The sequence below is a fragment of the Artibeus jamaicensis genome, unplaced genomic scaffold (assembly GCF_021234435.1).
Source record: "Artibeus jamaicensis isolate MK-2021 breed Jamaican fruit bat unplaced genomic scaffold, CSHL_Jam_final contig_468, whole genome shotgun sequence".
NCBI lineage: Eukaryota > Metazoa > Chordata > Mammalia > Chiroptera > Phyllostomidae > Artibeus > Artibeus jamaicensis.
In genome coordinates, this window is record NW_026521846.1 from 2,591,983 (window position 1) to 2,607,214 (window position 15,232).

At 40.4% G+C, this 15,232-nt stretch overlaps 1 protein-coding gene across 14 annotated transcripts in view; it reads left to right on the plus strand.

Annotated features, from left to right (window-relative positions):
• Positions 1 to 15,232, plus strand: part of MARCHF8 (membrane associated ring-CH-type finger 8) — a 168,219-nt gene that overhangs the window by 86,335 nt on the left and 66,652 nt on the right. For 10 of the 14 annotated variants that reach the window (XM_037127462.2, XM_037127475.2, XM_037127463.2 and 7 more), the window contains one exon: positions 13,355 to 13,531. The exons of 2 other annotated variants lie outside the window; for them this stretch is intronic. In XM_037127462.2, coding sequence (XP_036983357.2) covers positions 13,430 to 13,531 — 102 coding nt within the window. In that variant the 5' untranslated portion in view covers positions 13,355 to 13,429. Of the gene's footprint in view, positions 1 to 13,354; positions 13,532 to 14,520; positions 14,568 to 15,232 lie in introns of those variants that run through there. 2 more of the 14 variants (XM_053667367.1, XM_037127472.2) reach the window with 2 other exon arrangements.

Sequence of the window (15,232 nt, forward strand, 5' to 3'; positions counted from 1 at the left end):
ATGGCCTTTATTATGTTGAAGTACGCTTCTACTCTCACTTTACTGCGTGCTTTTATCAGAAACTGATAAACAGAAGCTGTACGTTATCAAATGCTTTTTCTGTATCCATGATACAATTTTGTGATATTTGTCTTTTCTTTTTGTTTATATGAGGTATTATGTTTTTTGACTTCCGGATATTGTACTATCCTTGTTCCATCCCTGGGATGAATCCCACTTGATCACGGTGTATAATCTTTTTAGTGTATTGGTGGATGTGGTTTGCCAATTATTTGTTGAGGATTTTAGCATCTATGTTCATCAGTGATATTGGCTTGTAGGTTTTTTTTTTTCTTTGCTGTGTGTTTACCTGGTTTTGGAATTAAGATGATGCTGGGTACATAAAAAATACTTGGGAGTCTTCCCCCTTCTTGGATTTTTTAGAATTGTCTAATAAGAATGGGGCTTAGCTGTTCCTTAAATGTTTTGTAAAGTTGTCCCATGATACCATCCCATCAAGGTGTTTTGTGTGCTGGGAGTTTTTTGATTACTGCTTTTATTTTGTCAGCTGTTATTGGTGTGTTCAGGCTTTCTGCTGCTTCGTTCAGCTTTGGAAGATCGTATTTTTCTAGAAATTTGTGCAGTTCACCCAGGTTGTCAAATTTTTGGGCATATAGTTTATTCATAGTAATTTCTTAAAACTCTTTGTGTGTTTGTGGTATGAGTTGTAGTCTGTCCCCTTTCATTTCTGAGTTTTTAAATTTGGTTTCTCTTTTTTTTCTTGATGTATCTGCTTAAAGGCTTGTCAATTTTGTTTATCTTTAGAAAGAACCAGCTCCTGGATTTATTGATCCTTAGAATTATTATTTTAGTCTCTGTGTTGTTTAGTTCTGCTCTGATCTTGGTTATTCCCAGTTTCTACTCACTCTGGGCCTTGTTTGTTGTTGTTTCTCAAGTTCTTGTAGATATAGGATTAGGTTGTTTATTTGAAAGTTTTCTTTCTGTTTATGTATACCTGTATTGCTATGAACATCCCTCTGAGGATTGCCTTCACTGTATCCCATAAGTTTTGGACTGTTGTGAGTGAATTCATTTTCTTCTGGTTCCAGACACTTTTTGATTTCTTGTTTGATCTCATTCTTAACCCATTAATTGTTCAATAGCATGCTGTTCAATCTCCATGAATTTGTGTGTTTTAGAGTTTTTTCCTTGTGGTTGGTTTCCAGTTTCAGGCCCTTGTGGTCTGAGAAGATGCCTGATATAATTTCTTGAATTTCTAGTAGCTTGTTTTGTGTCCTGTCATGTGGTCAGTCTCTGAGAACATTCCATGTGCCTTTGAGAAGAAAGTGAATTTTGCTCCTTCGGAATGAAAGGTTCTCTATACATTGGGTAAGTCCATTTGATCTAGGACATTGATCAATCTACAGTATCATATTTGATATATTGTTTGGAAGAGCTATCCCTTTTTGACAGTGCAGTGTTAAAATCCCTTAGTATGTATGTGTGTGTGTGTGTGTGTGTGTATATATATATATATATATATATATTGCTGTCAATATATATATATATATATATACACACAATATATATATATTGCTGTCAATATCTTTCTTGAGGTCTTCCTAGATTTTCCTTACATGTTTGGGTTCTATGTTTGGTGCATGTATATTTATAATGTTTATGTCCTCTTAATGGATTCTTCCCTTGAGGATTATGAAGTGTCGTTCTGTGTATGTTTTAAAGACTATTATTTTGAGACTATTATTTTTTGAGTTATGCTACCCTGGCCATTTTTTCCTGTCTATTTGCTTAGAATATTTGTTTCCAACCCTTCACTCCAACCCTACACAGTCTGCGTAGGCCTTTTGTTGTGAGGTAGGTCTGTTGTAGGCAGCATATGCCTGGGTCATTTGATCCATTTACATTTAAGGTTATTATTGATAGGTACTTATTGTCATTTCACTTCCTTCATAGCTGTATTCTTCTCTCTATCACTCTTTTTCTTTCTTTTCTTAATGTAGTCTCTTAAACATGTCATACAGTGCTGGTTTGGGGGATACACATTCTTTCAGCCTTCTTTTGCCTGGAAAACTCTTTATTTCACCTTTTATTTTAATTGAGATTCTTGCTGGATAGAGTAGTCTTGATTGCAGGTTGTTGCTTTTCATTATTTGGAATATTTTTTGCCATTCCCTTCTGACTTGTAACGTTTCCGTTGAGAAGTCACCTGACAGTCTTAGGAGGGCTCCCTTGTATGTTACTTCTTTTTTGCCCCATGTTGCCTTTAAGATTCTCTCTTTGTCTTAGAATTTTGCCATTTTGACTATGATGTGTCTTTGAATAGGCCTCTTTAGGTTCCTGTTAATTGGGACCATTTGTGATTCCTGGGTTTGTATGACTTTTTATTCTCATCAAATTAGGGAAGTTTTCCATCATTACTTTTTCAAATAGGTTTTCTATCCCTTGCTCTTCTCCTTCTCCTTCTGGTATTCCTATTATAAGGATATTATTACATTTAATGTTGTCCTACATTTCCTGTAAGTACTCTTCATTCTTTTTTAGTCTTTTTTCCTTTTCTTGCTGTTTCTGGGAATTTCTTTTCTACCTTGCCCTCCAGCTTGTTGATTGGATCTTCTGCTTCATCCAGCCAACTTTTGATTCCTTCTGCTGTAATTCTTTCATTCAGAAATTGTATTCTCCATTTTCTCTTGGCTCCTGTTGGTAATTTTTTCTTTTTCATGTTGATAAAGTTTATGCAAAGTTCCACATATTTCCCCTGTAGTTTTGATAATTCTCAGTGAGCTCATTGAACTTCCTCATAACTATTGCTTTAAACTCAGTATCTGATAGTTGACTTGCCTTTATTTTATTTAGCATTCTGAGGATTCCTCCTTTTTTTTTTCCATTTGGGGTTTCTTTTTCTTCCCATTTTTTGTGAGACTCTTCTTCTTAGCCTCTGCTTCTTAAATTGATCTGTTCTCACTCCCTGCTTTGTGGTTTGTGCTTTTATAATACGAGACCTGTGAGATTTAATTGTGTAATCTCTTTGGTCTCCTGAACTTGATGGTCTTGGGATTCTGTTTATTTTGGCTCTCTGAATTTAATTGGGGTTTGATTGTTGTTGGGTCTTTCTTTGGTGGGTCCTTCCCTCCACCTGGTTGACTGAGGATCATTCCACCCACCACATATTGTATTCTGGTGTGAGGGTGCAGTCATTTAGTGCTGAAGCCGATTCTTGTGTTTCTCTGAGGTTATAAGTGTTCTCTCTCACTGTTGTTCAGTTGTTTGTTCTGAGTGATTTCTCCACAATTTAGGTGTAAATCCAGATTGGTCCTGGGAGAAGGTTAGTGTGGCTTCCTTTTGCTCCTCTGCCATTTTGCCTCATGAATGCATAGTAGATGAACTCCCAGCTGTAGGGTTTCTCTGTTTTGCCTTGAATTTTAAATGAAACCTTTGCTGAATAGAGCAGTCTTTGTTGTAGGTCCATGCTTTTGATCATTTAGAATATTTCATGCATATGCCTTCTTGCCTAAACTGTTTCTTTTGACAAAGCAGCAGAGAACCTTTTGAGAGCTCCTTTTAAGTAATTGTTTCTCTCTTGCTGCCTTTCAGATTCTTTATCTTTAACCTTCGGCATTTTAATATGATGTGGCTTGGTGTGGGCCCTTTGGGTTTATATTGATTGGTAGTCCTGAACTTGTGTTTTCTTTCTTCACCAGGTTAGGGAAGTTTCAGCTGTAATTTTTTCAGTCAGGCTCACTATTCCTTGGTCACTCTTCTGGTTTTAGGACCTTTATTATGTGTATGTTGTTATGCTTGTTGTTTTCCCAGAACTCCTTAGATTCCCTCATTTGTTAAAATTCTTTTTTTATTTTGACACTCTGCTTCAGGGCTTACTGCTGTGTTGTTCTATAAATTGCTGATTTGATCCTTTGCTTCATATATCCTGCTGTTTTTTTCTTTTAGTGTATTCTTTCATTTATTTTTTAGAATATATTTTATTGGTTATGCTATTATAGTTGTCCCATTTTTTTCTCCCCTTTATTCCCTTCTGCCCTGTACCTGCCCCTCCCAACATCATCCTCCCATCTTAGCTCATTCCATGAGTCATACATACAAGTTCTTTGGCTTCTTCACTTCCCATACTGTTCTTAATGCCCCCCACCCCCCATCTATTTTGTAGCTACCATTTATAATTCTTATTCCCTTATACCTTTTGCACTGTTCTCCCCCATCTCTCCCAGCTGATAATCCCCCATGTGATCTGTCTTTCTATGAATCTATTCCTGTTTTAGGTGTTTCCTTAGTTCGTTTTTGTTTTTATTATTTTAATTTCGGTTGTTGATAGGTGTGAGTTTCTTGTCATTTTACTGTTCGTAATTTTGTTCATCTTCTTTATCTTACATAAGTTTCCTTTAATAGTTCATACAATAAGAGGTTGGTGATCACGAACCCCTTTAACTTGACCTTGTCTGGGAAGCTTTATCTGCCCTTTCATTCTAAATGATAACTTTGCTGGATAGAGTAATCTTGGATGTAGGTCCTTGCCTTTTATGACTTTGAATAGTTCTTGCCTATAAGGTTTCTTTTGAGAAATCAGCTGATAGTGTTATGGGAACTCCTTTGTAGGTAACTGTCTCCTTTTCTCTTTCCTCTTTTAAAATTCTCTCCTCATGTTTAATCTTGGGTAATATAATTATGATGTACCTTTGGGTGTACTTCCTTGGGTTCAACTTCTTTGGGACTCGCTGAGCTTCCTGTACTTCCTGGAGCTCTATTTCCTTTGCCAGATTGGGGAAGTTGTCCTTCATTATATTTTCAGATAACTTTACAATATCTTGCTCTTACTCTTTGGCTTCTGGCACCCCTATGATTTGAATGTTGGGGCATTTAAAGTTGTCTTGAAGGTTTTCCTCATTTTGTTGAATTCTTGTTTGTTCAGTTTGCCTTGGTTGAATGTTTATTTCTCCCTTTTGCTCCAAACCGTTGATTTGAGCCCTGGTTTCCTTCCTGTCACTGTTGGTTCCCTGTACATTTTCCTTTATTTCACTTCTCGTAGCCTTTACTTTTTTGTCTATTTTGCGGCCACACTCAAAACCATTTCTGTGAGCATCCTGATTATCAGTGTTTTGATCTCTGCATATGATTGGTTGGCTATCTCTTCATCACTTATATTTTTTCTGGAGCTTTTATCCATTCTTTCATTTGGGCTGTATAGTTTTGGCAGGCATGTTACATAGTAAGGGGTGGAGCCTTAGGTATTCACCAGGGCAGGGCAAGCCATGTTGCTGTGTTGTGGCACTGTGTGGGGGTAGATATCCTAGAGGGAACAGTGCTGTTTGCATGGTTCTTGTCAGTTTTCAGTCACTTCACCTGCTAACCACAAGCAAATTGGGCTCTTCTCGTGCTAATTTCTGGTGGGTGGATTTGTGTACATTCTAGGACCCCATGGTTCTCTCCTATAAACTCTCCTGTGAGGATGGGAGGTTCTCCTGCAGCCTCAACCCCCATAGATTTTTATAGTGAGCAGTTTTGAAGCTTTATTTCCCTGCTCTGGAACCCTGGGAGAACCCTGAGCAGAACCCTGTTCTGCTCCCCAGTTGTTCCTCCTGGTTTATCTGCCCACAAGTATGGGACTAACTGCTCTGCCAGTCCCTGACCTGCATGGTCCACCAACCGCTGCCTTGCCCGCCCTGGTCCTCCAGCTACCATGTTGCTGTGAGTCCTCACCACCCTGGCTGCCCATGTCTGCCCCTTCAACTGGATCGGGATGAATGTTTCTTCTTTAACTCCTTGGTTGTTGAGCTTCCATACTGTTTGATTTTTTTGGCAGTTACGGTTATTTTTTGTTTTTAAATTTGTTGTCCTTTTTTTTTGTTTGTGCAAGGAGGCAAAGTGTATCTACCTATGCTACATCTTAGCCAGAAGTCTGTATTTCAGTTATTTTTTTTCTTCATTTCTGTCTGGGTTTTTTTGTTTGTTTTTGTTTTTATGTCCTTTTTTAATGCTTACCATCTCCTTGCTTAAGTTCTCAGAGATTATACATTCTTCCTCCAAGGTCCTTGAGCATCCTTGCAATTATGGTTTATATCTCTGCCTGTGGTGTTTTGGTTGCTCTAATTTCACTTAATTGTTTTTCTAGGGATTTCACTTGTTATTTTAGTTATGTTTCTTTTTATCCTTATTTTGTCTGCCATTTTGTGTTTGTCTCTGTTAGGTTGATCTGCTAGGACTCCCAAATTTGTTTTGACGGCTTTCTTGTATAAGTGCTTTATTGGGCTCAGCAATGCAGTCTTCTAGATCACCTAAGTTAGGTGCTTAGAAATGATTCTTGTGTGGTTTATGTGTCCTCTCCTGTTATAGTTGAATCATGAATGCTGTTGGCTCATTGCTGGACAGAGTTAACACTTAGGCTGGCTAACTATAAGGATAGACCTGGTTCACTATGTATGATTCGCTATTCAGGGGCTGTACCCTGAGGCAGTGTTGTTTCCTGCAGGGTCTGATGTCTACCAGAGTCCCTCTTTGGCTCTGCAATTATTGTGGCTAGTTGGGTTGAGTTCTGGTGTGGTTTGAAGCCCATCACTGTTTATGTTAGTCCTAGGTCTTCTTGACCGGAGGTATGCAGTAAGTCAATGTCAAATGTTGTGTGTAACCAACATTTGGGATATCTGTCTGGAATTATCACACTATTCCCTGTTTGTAGCTGTGTCTGCTGGCCCAGGGTGTGTATGGGAGGAGTTTGGCTGTGTATCAGGATCAGCTTCCTGAAGTTCTGAGCTGGGGGCAGATCAATAAAAGTCCAAGGCTTTCTGAGATTGGTGCTCACCTGTTGGGTACTTTGGGTTTTCCTCAGGTTGCCAGTACTATCAGAGTCTTATGAAGAAAGGCTGCAGTTTAGGCCCAAAGCTAACCATGCCCCACTGACCCTTCCGCATGGCTCAAGCTCTGTAGGACTGGGTGACCAGGTTGGGAGAATGGTACTAGTTTGTCCCATACTTGGGTGCAGTGTGGTCAGGCACTCATGTGGCCCTTACTATTCATTTTTTACTAGAGTCTCCAACTCTAGCTCTCCCAGGAGAAGTGTACCACACTTCTCTTTCAGGTTGGGTGCAACCAGTTGTCCCTACTGCAGGAGCAGGCTTGGTTGGATGGGGCCACCAGGATGTAGGAAACAGATTAAGAAATCCTTCCCTTGTTGGTGGCACCAGCTGGGCCACTGGAGGGCAAATTACACTCCTCCCTTTAGCTCTGTAGCCATGCCAGCTTGTGCCCTAGACTGGAGCTTCTGAGGGATACATATCCAAAGGTCTTCTCTCTGAGTGTTGTTCTGTTCTCTTCTGCATAACTGAACTCGGCAGGATGGGACCAGTGGCAATTACAAAACCATTTCAAAGTCAGTGTTTGTTGGGGGTGGCATGGACCCACACAATGGGAGCAAGCTTTGCACTTTCCAGTAGCTCCACAGCCATGCCATCAGAGATCTTGTTGGAGCTACAGTCTGAAGGTGTTGGCTCTGAGCTGCACTCCCTTTTCTCTGCCAGAACTTTGTCTAGGAGGACTGGTCCTGTGGGACTTGGAACAGATCAAGGCAGCCCTCCAGTGGGGATGGTGAGAGCCCTTGGGAGTGGGGGGGACTGCTCATCTCTACCTAGCTTTGCAGCTATGTCGTTAGAAACATTGATGCTCCCATCAATGACCTGAGGAGGTCATGCTCTGAGCTATTCCACCTTACCCCCACGGAGCTGAGCCCAGCAGGACTGGGCCACCAGGGCTTGGGGAAAAAGATCAAGGCAGCCCTCCATTGCGGTGGTGTAGGCCTAATGGAGAAGAGCAAGCTCCACACCTGTCCTTTAAATACACTGCCAGAGACACCCTGACAAGGGAGTCTTCTATTGGAGGCGGCGCCGGTCAAACCTCCAAGAGTGGGAGAGGTTGGTCCCCCCTTCCAAAGCCACACAGGTCAATGACTATCTTGAGAGTCTGCATGTATTGGGTTGGCCAAATTGGGTTTAGTTTTTTTTTTTTCCCCATACAGTGGCTCTAGTAGTGCTTAGTTGTCTTTACCTTCATTTGAAACTATTTTGTTAGATTGTATTGTGACAGCTCTTATATCAGCATGCATTTTTTTAAAGTATCAAAATTGGTGAAGTGTTTACAGCCACTTTAATATTGAAGAAGGAAGAAAATATGCAATATTTTTGGTGTATTATGCCTTACTATTTCAAAAATGGCAAAAATGCATCTGAAACTCAAAAAGATTTGTACAGTGTATGAAGAAGGTGCTGTGACTTGTATGTGGTTTGTGAAGTCTCTTAGTACTGCTTACATTTTGGCCAAATCATTCTTTGCTATGGGGCTGTGTTGTACATCAGAAGATATTTAGTAGCACTCCTGGCCTCTACCCACTAAAAGCGATTAGCGGGAGATAGCCAACGTGCTCAAAATATCCAAATCAATAAAGTTATTAGTGAAAATGAAAAGAATGTATCTTTTATTTTCTGGAAAAAACAAAAACAAAAACAGACTTTGTGGCCAAACCAATAGTTAGTTTCTCCAGAAAATAAGCACACCTCAGGTTTCTGTTGGGTGCAGCGAGCAGTCCTTTGTTCTGGACTCGACCTTGGCAGGTGATGTCTCTAGTGTTCGGAGGACCATGTTAGTACACTGCCACCAGCTGGTGCTGTAATAATAGCCTGATCCTGTGGGATAGGGACTCAGGAAAGGGACCTCAGTATCTGACCCTGCAAATCTCTCTGGAGCCTGGCCACCCAGATCTTCTCTTTACGTCTTCTGTATGCCCTGCATCGCTTTTCATCTACCAGAGCCCTGGGTGAGTGCCCAAGAGTGAGCTCCTGTACAGTGGCCCTTCAGGAGAGCACCTGGGATTCTAGCAGACTCCTTCCTCTTCTCAGCAGAGTCCCCACTGATTTTTACTGCCAGAGGCTGTGCAGGCTTTTCTTCCTGGCCCTGGTGCTCTGGTGTGTGGATCCCAAAATGGACTGAGACCCTGTGCTCCTCAGGAGGACTTTCACAGCTGAGATATCCTTCCTGCTTCTCAGTTGCCATGCCTGGAGCCATGGACCAGTTCTCTTTGTGTCTTCACCCTTCTTACCAGTGTTTGTGTAGCTTCTTCTGTAAATCCTTGGATATAATACCCCTGTTCAGTTGTCCTTCAGTTGGTCATTCAGGTTAATTTTCTGTAATTTAGCTGTAAAGTCAGTTTCTCAAGAGGAGTGTGTGTAGCTTCTACCTCCTCTGCAGATGTCTTGGATCCCTGTTTAGTTTGGATTTAAAAATTACCATTTTTATACTAAATATGCCTGGAATAGGAGAGGGATTCCTTTAGGCAAGCTTTCAGGTCTGTTACTCAGAGCTATAAGGAGGGAGGTCTTTCAAATCTGCAGAAAATTAAAAGTCTTTCCACACTTATGTTTCTCTGGCATAAATAGTTTTCCCCAGGCTTATCATGGTCTTGTAGCAGTGATACAATAATGATGATTATGCAGTAAGCACTAAAGACAGGTACTGGCAGGATATGTGGTGGGAATCTAGGCATGGTTAGTTTGACTAAGTCTTCCAAGAGGGCACATGGAGTTTGTCATCTGTGAGAGAGAACTTTAATGCATTAGTGATGAAAAACTACTCACCACTGACTACCGCAATCTCCCAGAGGGTTAAGAACTCAGCAGTACATACATGCCTCTTGTCTTGTGTATGTGAACACAAATATTCAGACCATTTGTGTATGGTGTGCCATCTTGTGCCCCCTTTATCAAAGGTGTGAAATATAGTAGGTGATCTTTAATATCTAAATGCTAACATTTTATTTATTTATTTATTTATTTAAATTTTTTAAATCGATTATGCTGTTACAGTTGTTCTATTCCCCCCATCATTCCCCTCCACCCTACCCCCCCGTCCCCACCATTACCCCCCCTTTAGTTTATGTCCGTGTGTCTCAAGTTCTTTAGATTCTATATTTCCCATGCTATTCTTGCCCCCCTTCTATTTTCTATCTACTGTCTATGCTACTTATTTTCTGTACCTTCTCCCCCCTTCTCCTCCTCCCACTCCCCTGTTGCTAACCCTCCATGTGATCTTCATTTCTATGTTTCCACTCCTGATCTAGCTGTCCTTTTAGTTTGCTTTTGTTTTAGGTGTGGTTGTTAACAACTGTGAGTTTGTTGTCCTTTCACTGTTCATGTTTCTTTAACTTCTTTTTCTTAGATAAGTCCCTTTAACATTTCATATAATAAGGGCTTGGTGATGATGAACTCCTTGAATTTGATCTTATTGAGAAGCACTTTATCTGTCCTTCCATTCTAAATAAAAGTTTTGCTGGATAGAGCAATCTTGGTTGTAGGTCTTTGGATTTCATGACTTGGAATACCTCTTTCCAGCCCCTTCTTGCCTGTAAGGTCTCTTTTGAGAAATCAGCTGACAGTCTGATGGGGACTCCTTTGTAGGTGACTGTCCCCTTAGCTCTTGCTGCTTCTAGGATTCTCTCCTTCATTTTAATCTTGGCTACTGTAATGAGAATGTGCCTTGGTGTGTTCCTTCTTGGGTCCAACTTCTTTGGGACTCTCTGAGCTTCCTGGATTTCCTGGAAGTCGATTTCCTTTGCCAGATTGGGGAAATTTTCCTTTATTATTTGTTCAAATAAGTTTTCCACTGGTGGCTGTGCCTTTCCCCCTTCTGGTACCCCTATAATTCGGATGTTGGAGCGTTTAAAGATGTCCTGGAGGTTCCTAAGACTCTCCTCATTTCTTTGAATTCTTGCTTCTTGACTCTTTTCTGTTTGGCCATTATTTGCTTTCTTCTGGTCCACTCCATTGATTTGAGTCCCAGTTTCCTTTTCATTGCTATTGGTTTCCTGTGCAATTCCATTCATTTCAATTAGTTTCGCCTTCATATATTTGTCTAATTTGTGGCTAAAATCAACCAGTTCTGTGAGGATCCTGATGACCAGTGTTTTAAACTGTGCATCTGAGAGTTTTGCTATTTCTTCATCGCTTAGATTTATAGGCTCTGGGGCTTTGAGATTTTCTTGAGCCATTTTTGGTCTGTTCACGCCCTTTTAAGTGTGAGGAGCGGCGCCTTGGACTCCCAGGTTGCTGGGTTGTGACGCTGTATGTGGGGGCATGGTCAGAGCGGGGAAATGGCGGCCCCCTCTGCTGTTTCTAGCCGCTGGGTGAGGAGCAGAGCCTTAGGTGGTTCACCTGGGCTGGGCCACTCAGAGTAGCTGGGTTATGATGCTGTATGTGGAGGTGGGGTCAGAGCAGGGAAATGGCGGCGGCCTCCTTGTCGCTTGCTGCGGGGACCCGCTGGGTCCCCGTCCAATCGCCCACTCCCTCACTTGTCTATCCGCGCACAAATGTGGGACCACAGTCAACCTGCAGCCCTGCTCCCTCGCCGTTTCCCCGCGCCGTTTCCCCGCGGTCGCTCGCTCGGTCCAACCGTCTGCTTGGATTCCGCGCGCCTGAGTCCGTCTGACCGAGTATTCCTGTGCAACCCCGCTCCACCAGCTGCTGGTTTCGCCCCTTATCGGTCAGGTGAAGAATTTCTTGTTAACAGACTTCCGAAAAGTTCAATTTTCTGTTTTCTGACTGTGTTTTCTTTTGCTAATATTTAGTTGTCTCTAAACTTGGTTGTGTGAGAAGGCACCGCGTCTCCACCTATGCCTCCATCTTGGCGGAAGTCCCATTTTATTTATTATTTATTTTGACTCAAGACAGTAATACTACCTACTTTATTTTCCTGTTTTTTAGTTATCAGTGGTCACCTACCTATTATAAATCTAGATGTTTAAAAACAGAATACTCTTTACTTTAATTTTTATTCATTGATTTTTAGAGAGAGGAAGGGGGAAGAAGAGAAAAAAAACATTAATTTGTTGTTCCACTTATATATGCCTTCATTGGTTGATACTTGTATGTGTTCTGACTGGGGGTTGAACTCTCAACCTGGACATATCAGGATGATGCTCTAACCAATTCAGCTACCCAGCCAAGATTAAAACATTATATTCTTTTAGCTCATTTTCTCATACATGTTGATTCCTTTCAGTTTCTTATTGTTGCTGTTGCTTGTTGATCAGAGTTTTGTGAAGGAAGTTTATTTTATGAGTCCTTTTGCTCTTCGCTGGGTTAGTAACAATGTCAGAGGTGGGACCAGCCTCACAAACATCTACCTTTGGTCCAGAGCAGAGTTTTGGGAGAAGTGGAAGAAATAGCTGCTCATCAGATATGACCTTAGATTATCAGGTCCTGTTTACCTTCCCTGCTTACCATCCCACCCCTAGTACATGGTTAACTAATGAAATTCCCCAAATTAGAGATGCATTTTGCGGGGCTTTTAAGGTTTCTATTCTTTGTTAAAATTTGAACAGCATGAAATATGACTACATTAAACCTTATGGATAATTTGGATAATTTATATTTGATTGGTTTTGTAAAGAGTTTGATACATCCCAGTGGGGGCTGCGGAAGAGAGAAAACATACATTCCAATTACTAGGCACTTTGGAGGAATGCAGGAGAAAATTAGAAAAAGAAGCTGGGCTGCCAAGGATCATTGAATATAGCTGATTCAAACACTATTATTTTGACTAAGGGCAGCCATTTCATGGTCTCAGAAATGTCAGTGAGGACATTCATCTTCCTTGAAAAATTCTTTAGAGCAGATGTTAACTGCAGGCCCATGGGTCAAATCTAGTCTACCATTTGTTTTTGTAAGTCAAGTTTCATTGGAACATGACCATTCACATTTGTTTATATACTTTCTGTGGCTTCTTTCATGCTACAACAGCAAAAGTGAGTAGTTGTAACAAATCTGACCCATGATGCCTAAAATATTTAGTATCATATATGGTCCTTTACAGGAAAATTTTGCCAACAACTGGTCTAGAGTGTCTAGACTTTTAGAAGGTTATGCATAGGTCATAGGTATCTTAAATTTATTTTAGACTTCTTAACCTTTAATCCTACCATCATATGGACTCAAGGACAGCAGTTTTAAGGAAAGATCACTGCTTATATCAGGATGAGTACATACTCAGAAAAAAGTTTCATTTTAAAAATATTCTTATAACAAAGGATGACACTGCTGTGTTTAAAATCTAAGTATCAATTAAAAATTAATATCTGATTATCCTTTCCTCGTACCTGATCTGCCAGCCTCTTTTAGGTGCTCATATTTTATCACTTGAGAAAAATGTTACAATTTCCCTTACATTCATTCATTTTCTATAATTTTTGAAGACCAAGTATTTATGTCAAGCATTGTAACTTACTTAAATAAAAAACCCTAATTTCACTGTTGGAAATATGAAAAGTGTTTTAGCTCAGTTATATCTTATCTTCTTTCTCTCTCAGCTTTAAGTCCATGGCCCAAAATGACTCTCCCACTGGACTCTGTCTTCTGTAAAGACAACGAGACAGGAGGCTGTGATGAGCATGCCACTGCATCAGGTCTCAGCCATTCCATCCCAGGATGCCACCTCTGCTAGAGTCTATAGAAGTAAGACCAAAGAAAAGGAGAAGGAAGAGCAGGTAATGGGAGAACACCTATTTTACTTTCCTTATTTTTGTTGTTTTCATTAAATATGATCTAGAACAATAACTTCTAAAGATCAAGGTTTTCTCTGCTGATATACTAAAAAGCCCAGGGTGTGCTTAGATACTGTCTTTTTGTGGGTTCCTAGGTTTTCAGATTTTGATATCAGTTCTGTCATGGGTATATATGACTTATTTATCTTCATTGGTTAAATCTACCTGGTTATTTCTGGTGAATCACTGAGGAAGTTCTTTGGATTCTCAGAATTATGTTGCAAAAGAGAAATTTATTTCAACAAAAATGTATGAATGCCTTGTACATACTAGTCTCCACTGGCTGGAGAAGTATCGTAGTTTATATTACAGACCCTGTCTCTGCACTGTATGGCTCTTGATTTGCTCTAAAAATGAACTGTGCATTAGAGTTTAACAGTGTCAGTGACAGAGGAAATTCAGGACCATGTAATCCCAGCCTGAGGGGTCAGGAATGGCTCTCTGGGAAATAACATTACCATGGAGAACCTGAGCAGTGACCTGGGGTTAGCTAGGAGAACAGTGGTTGTTATCCCAACTGGGGGTCATAGTACATTCTGAAAGACCAAAGAATGGAGCAAGGTGAGTTTGAAAAGATTAAAATAGAATGACTGTCACATAAAGGTTGAATTGGATAGTGGCACTGTAGGGAGTTGGAAAATTTAGAGGAGTTACCTTAAGGGATTTGGGTTTATCTCTGAAAAAGAATGATCAGCTTTGTGTTCTTAAAACTTTTATTCAAGCTACAGTATGGAGAATAGTTAGTGGATTATTTAGTAAGGTCAGGTTTGGCAGACTTTTTATTTAAATGGTCAGATAATAAATAGTTAGGCTTGGTGGGGCAGATAATCGCATTTCCCCACCTCTGTCGTTGTAGCATGAAAAAAGCCAAACAAACTATATAAATGAATGGACATGACTGTGTTCCAATAAACCTTTGTTTATAAAAACAGGTGACAGGCCAGGAAAAGTATATTGCTGAGTAGCGATCTGTGCAAAGGTATTTTATTTTATTTTTTAATTATTTATTTTTAATTATTTTATTTATTTTTATTTTTTATTTGATTTTAAATTTAAATTAAATTAAATTTTAATTTTATTTTTGCTTTTTAAAAGAAAACATCAATAATTAGTATATGTGCTGCCGAAGCGAGCACAGAAAACATCAACAATTAAATTGTAGAGAAAGCATCCTGAATAACCAACTGAATACTATCTAGAGAGAAGCGTTATAAATATAGACAGACAATAGAAACGCCTTCAGCACAGTGAGACTGGTAGAGAATGTGGAAGAGGCATGAGAGGGCTGGCTCCCACAGGTGGTAGCTGAAGTGCTGGAGGGATATTTCTGTAGCTGTGGGTTCCCCCCGAGGAGTGTGGTGTCTAAACCCCAGCCTACCCCACCACAGCCAGAAAGGAGCCCAGATAACATCCAGCTATGAAAAGCAGCAGTATTTCTGTCTGCCAGGGAGAGACAGCTAAAGATACAGAGAGCCTCTTAAAAAGAGCTGATGCACAAACTATTGTTTGTAGCCACTTACCCTGAGTTCAGTCAGAGGGAGGGCATATTGGACTAGAAATGCTTGAGGAGAGTCTGGGGTTGGTGGATCTGAGGAGAGGTCTGAAGGGACAGACACCAGGATCCCAGACAGTCATTCCCCATAC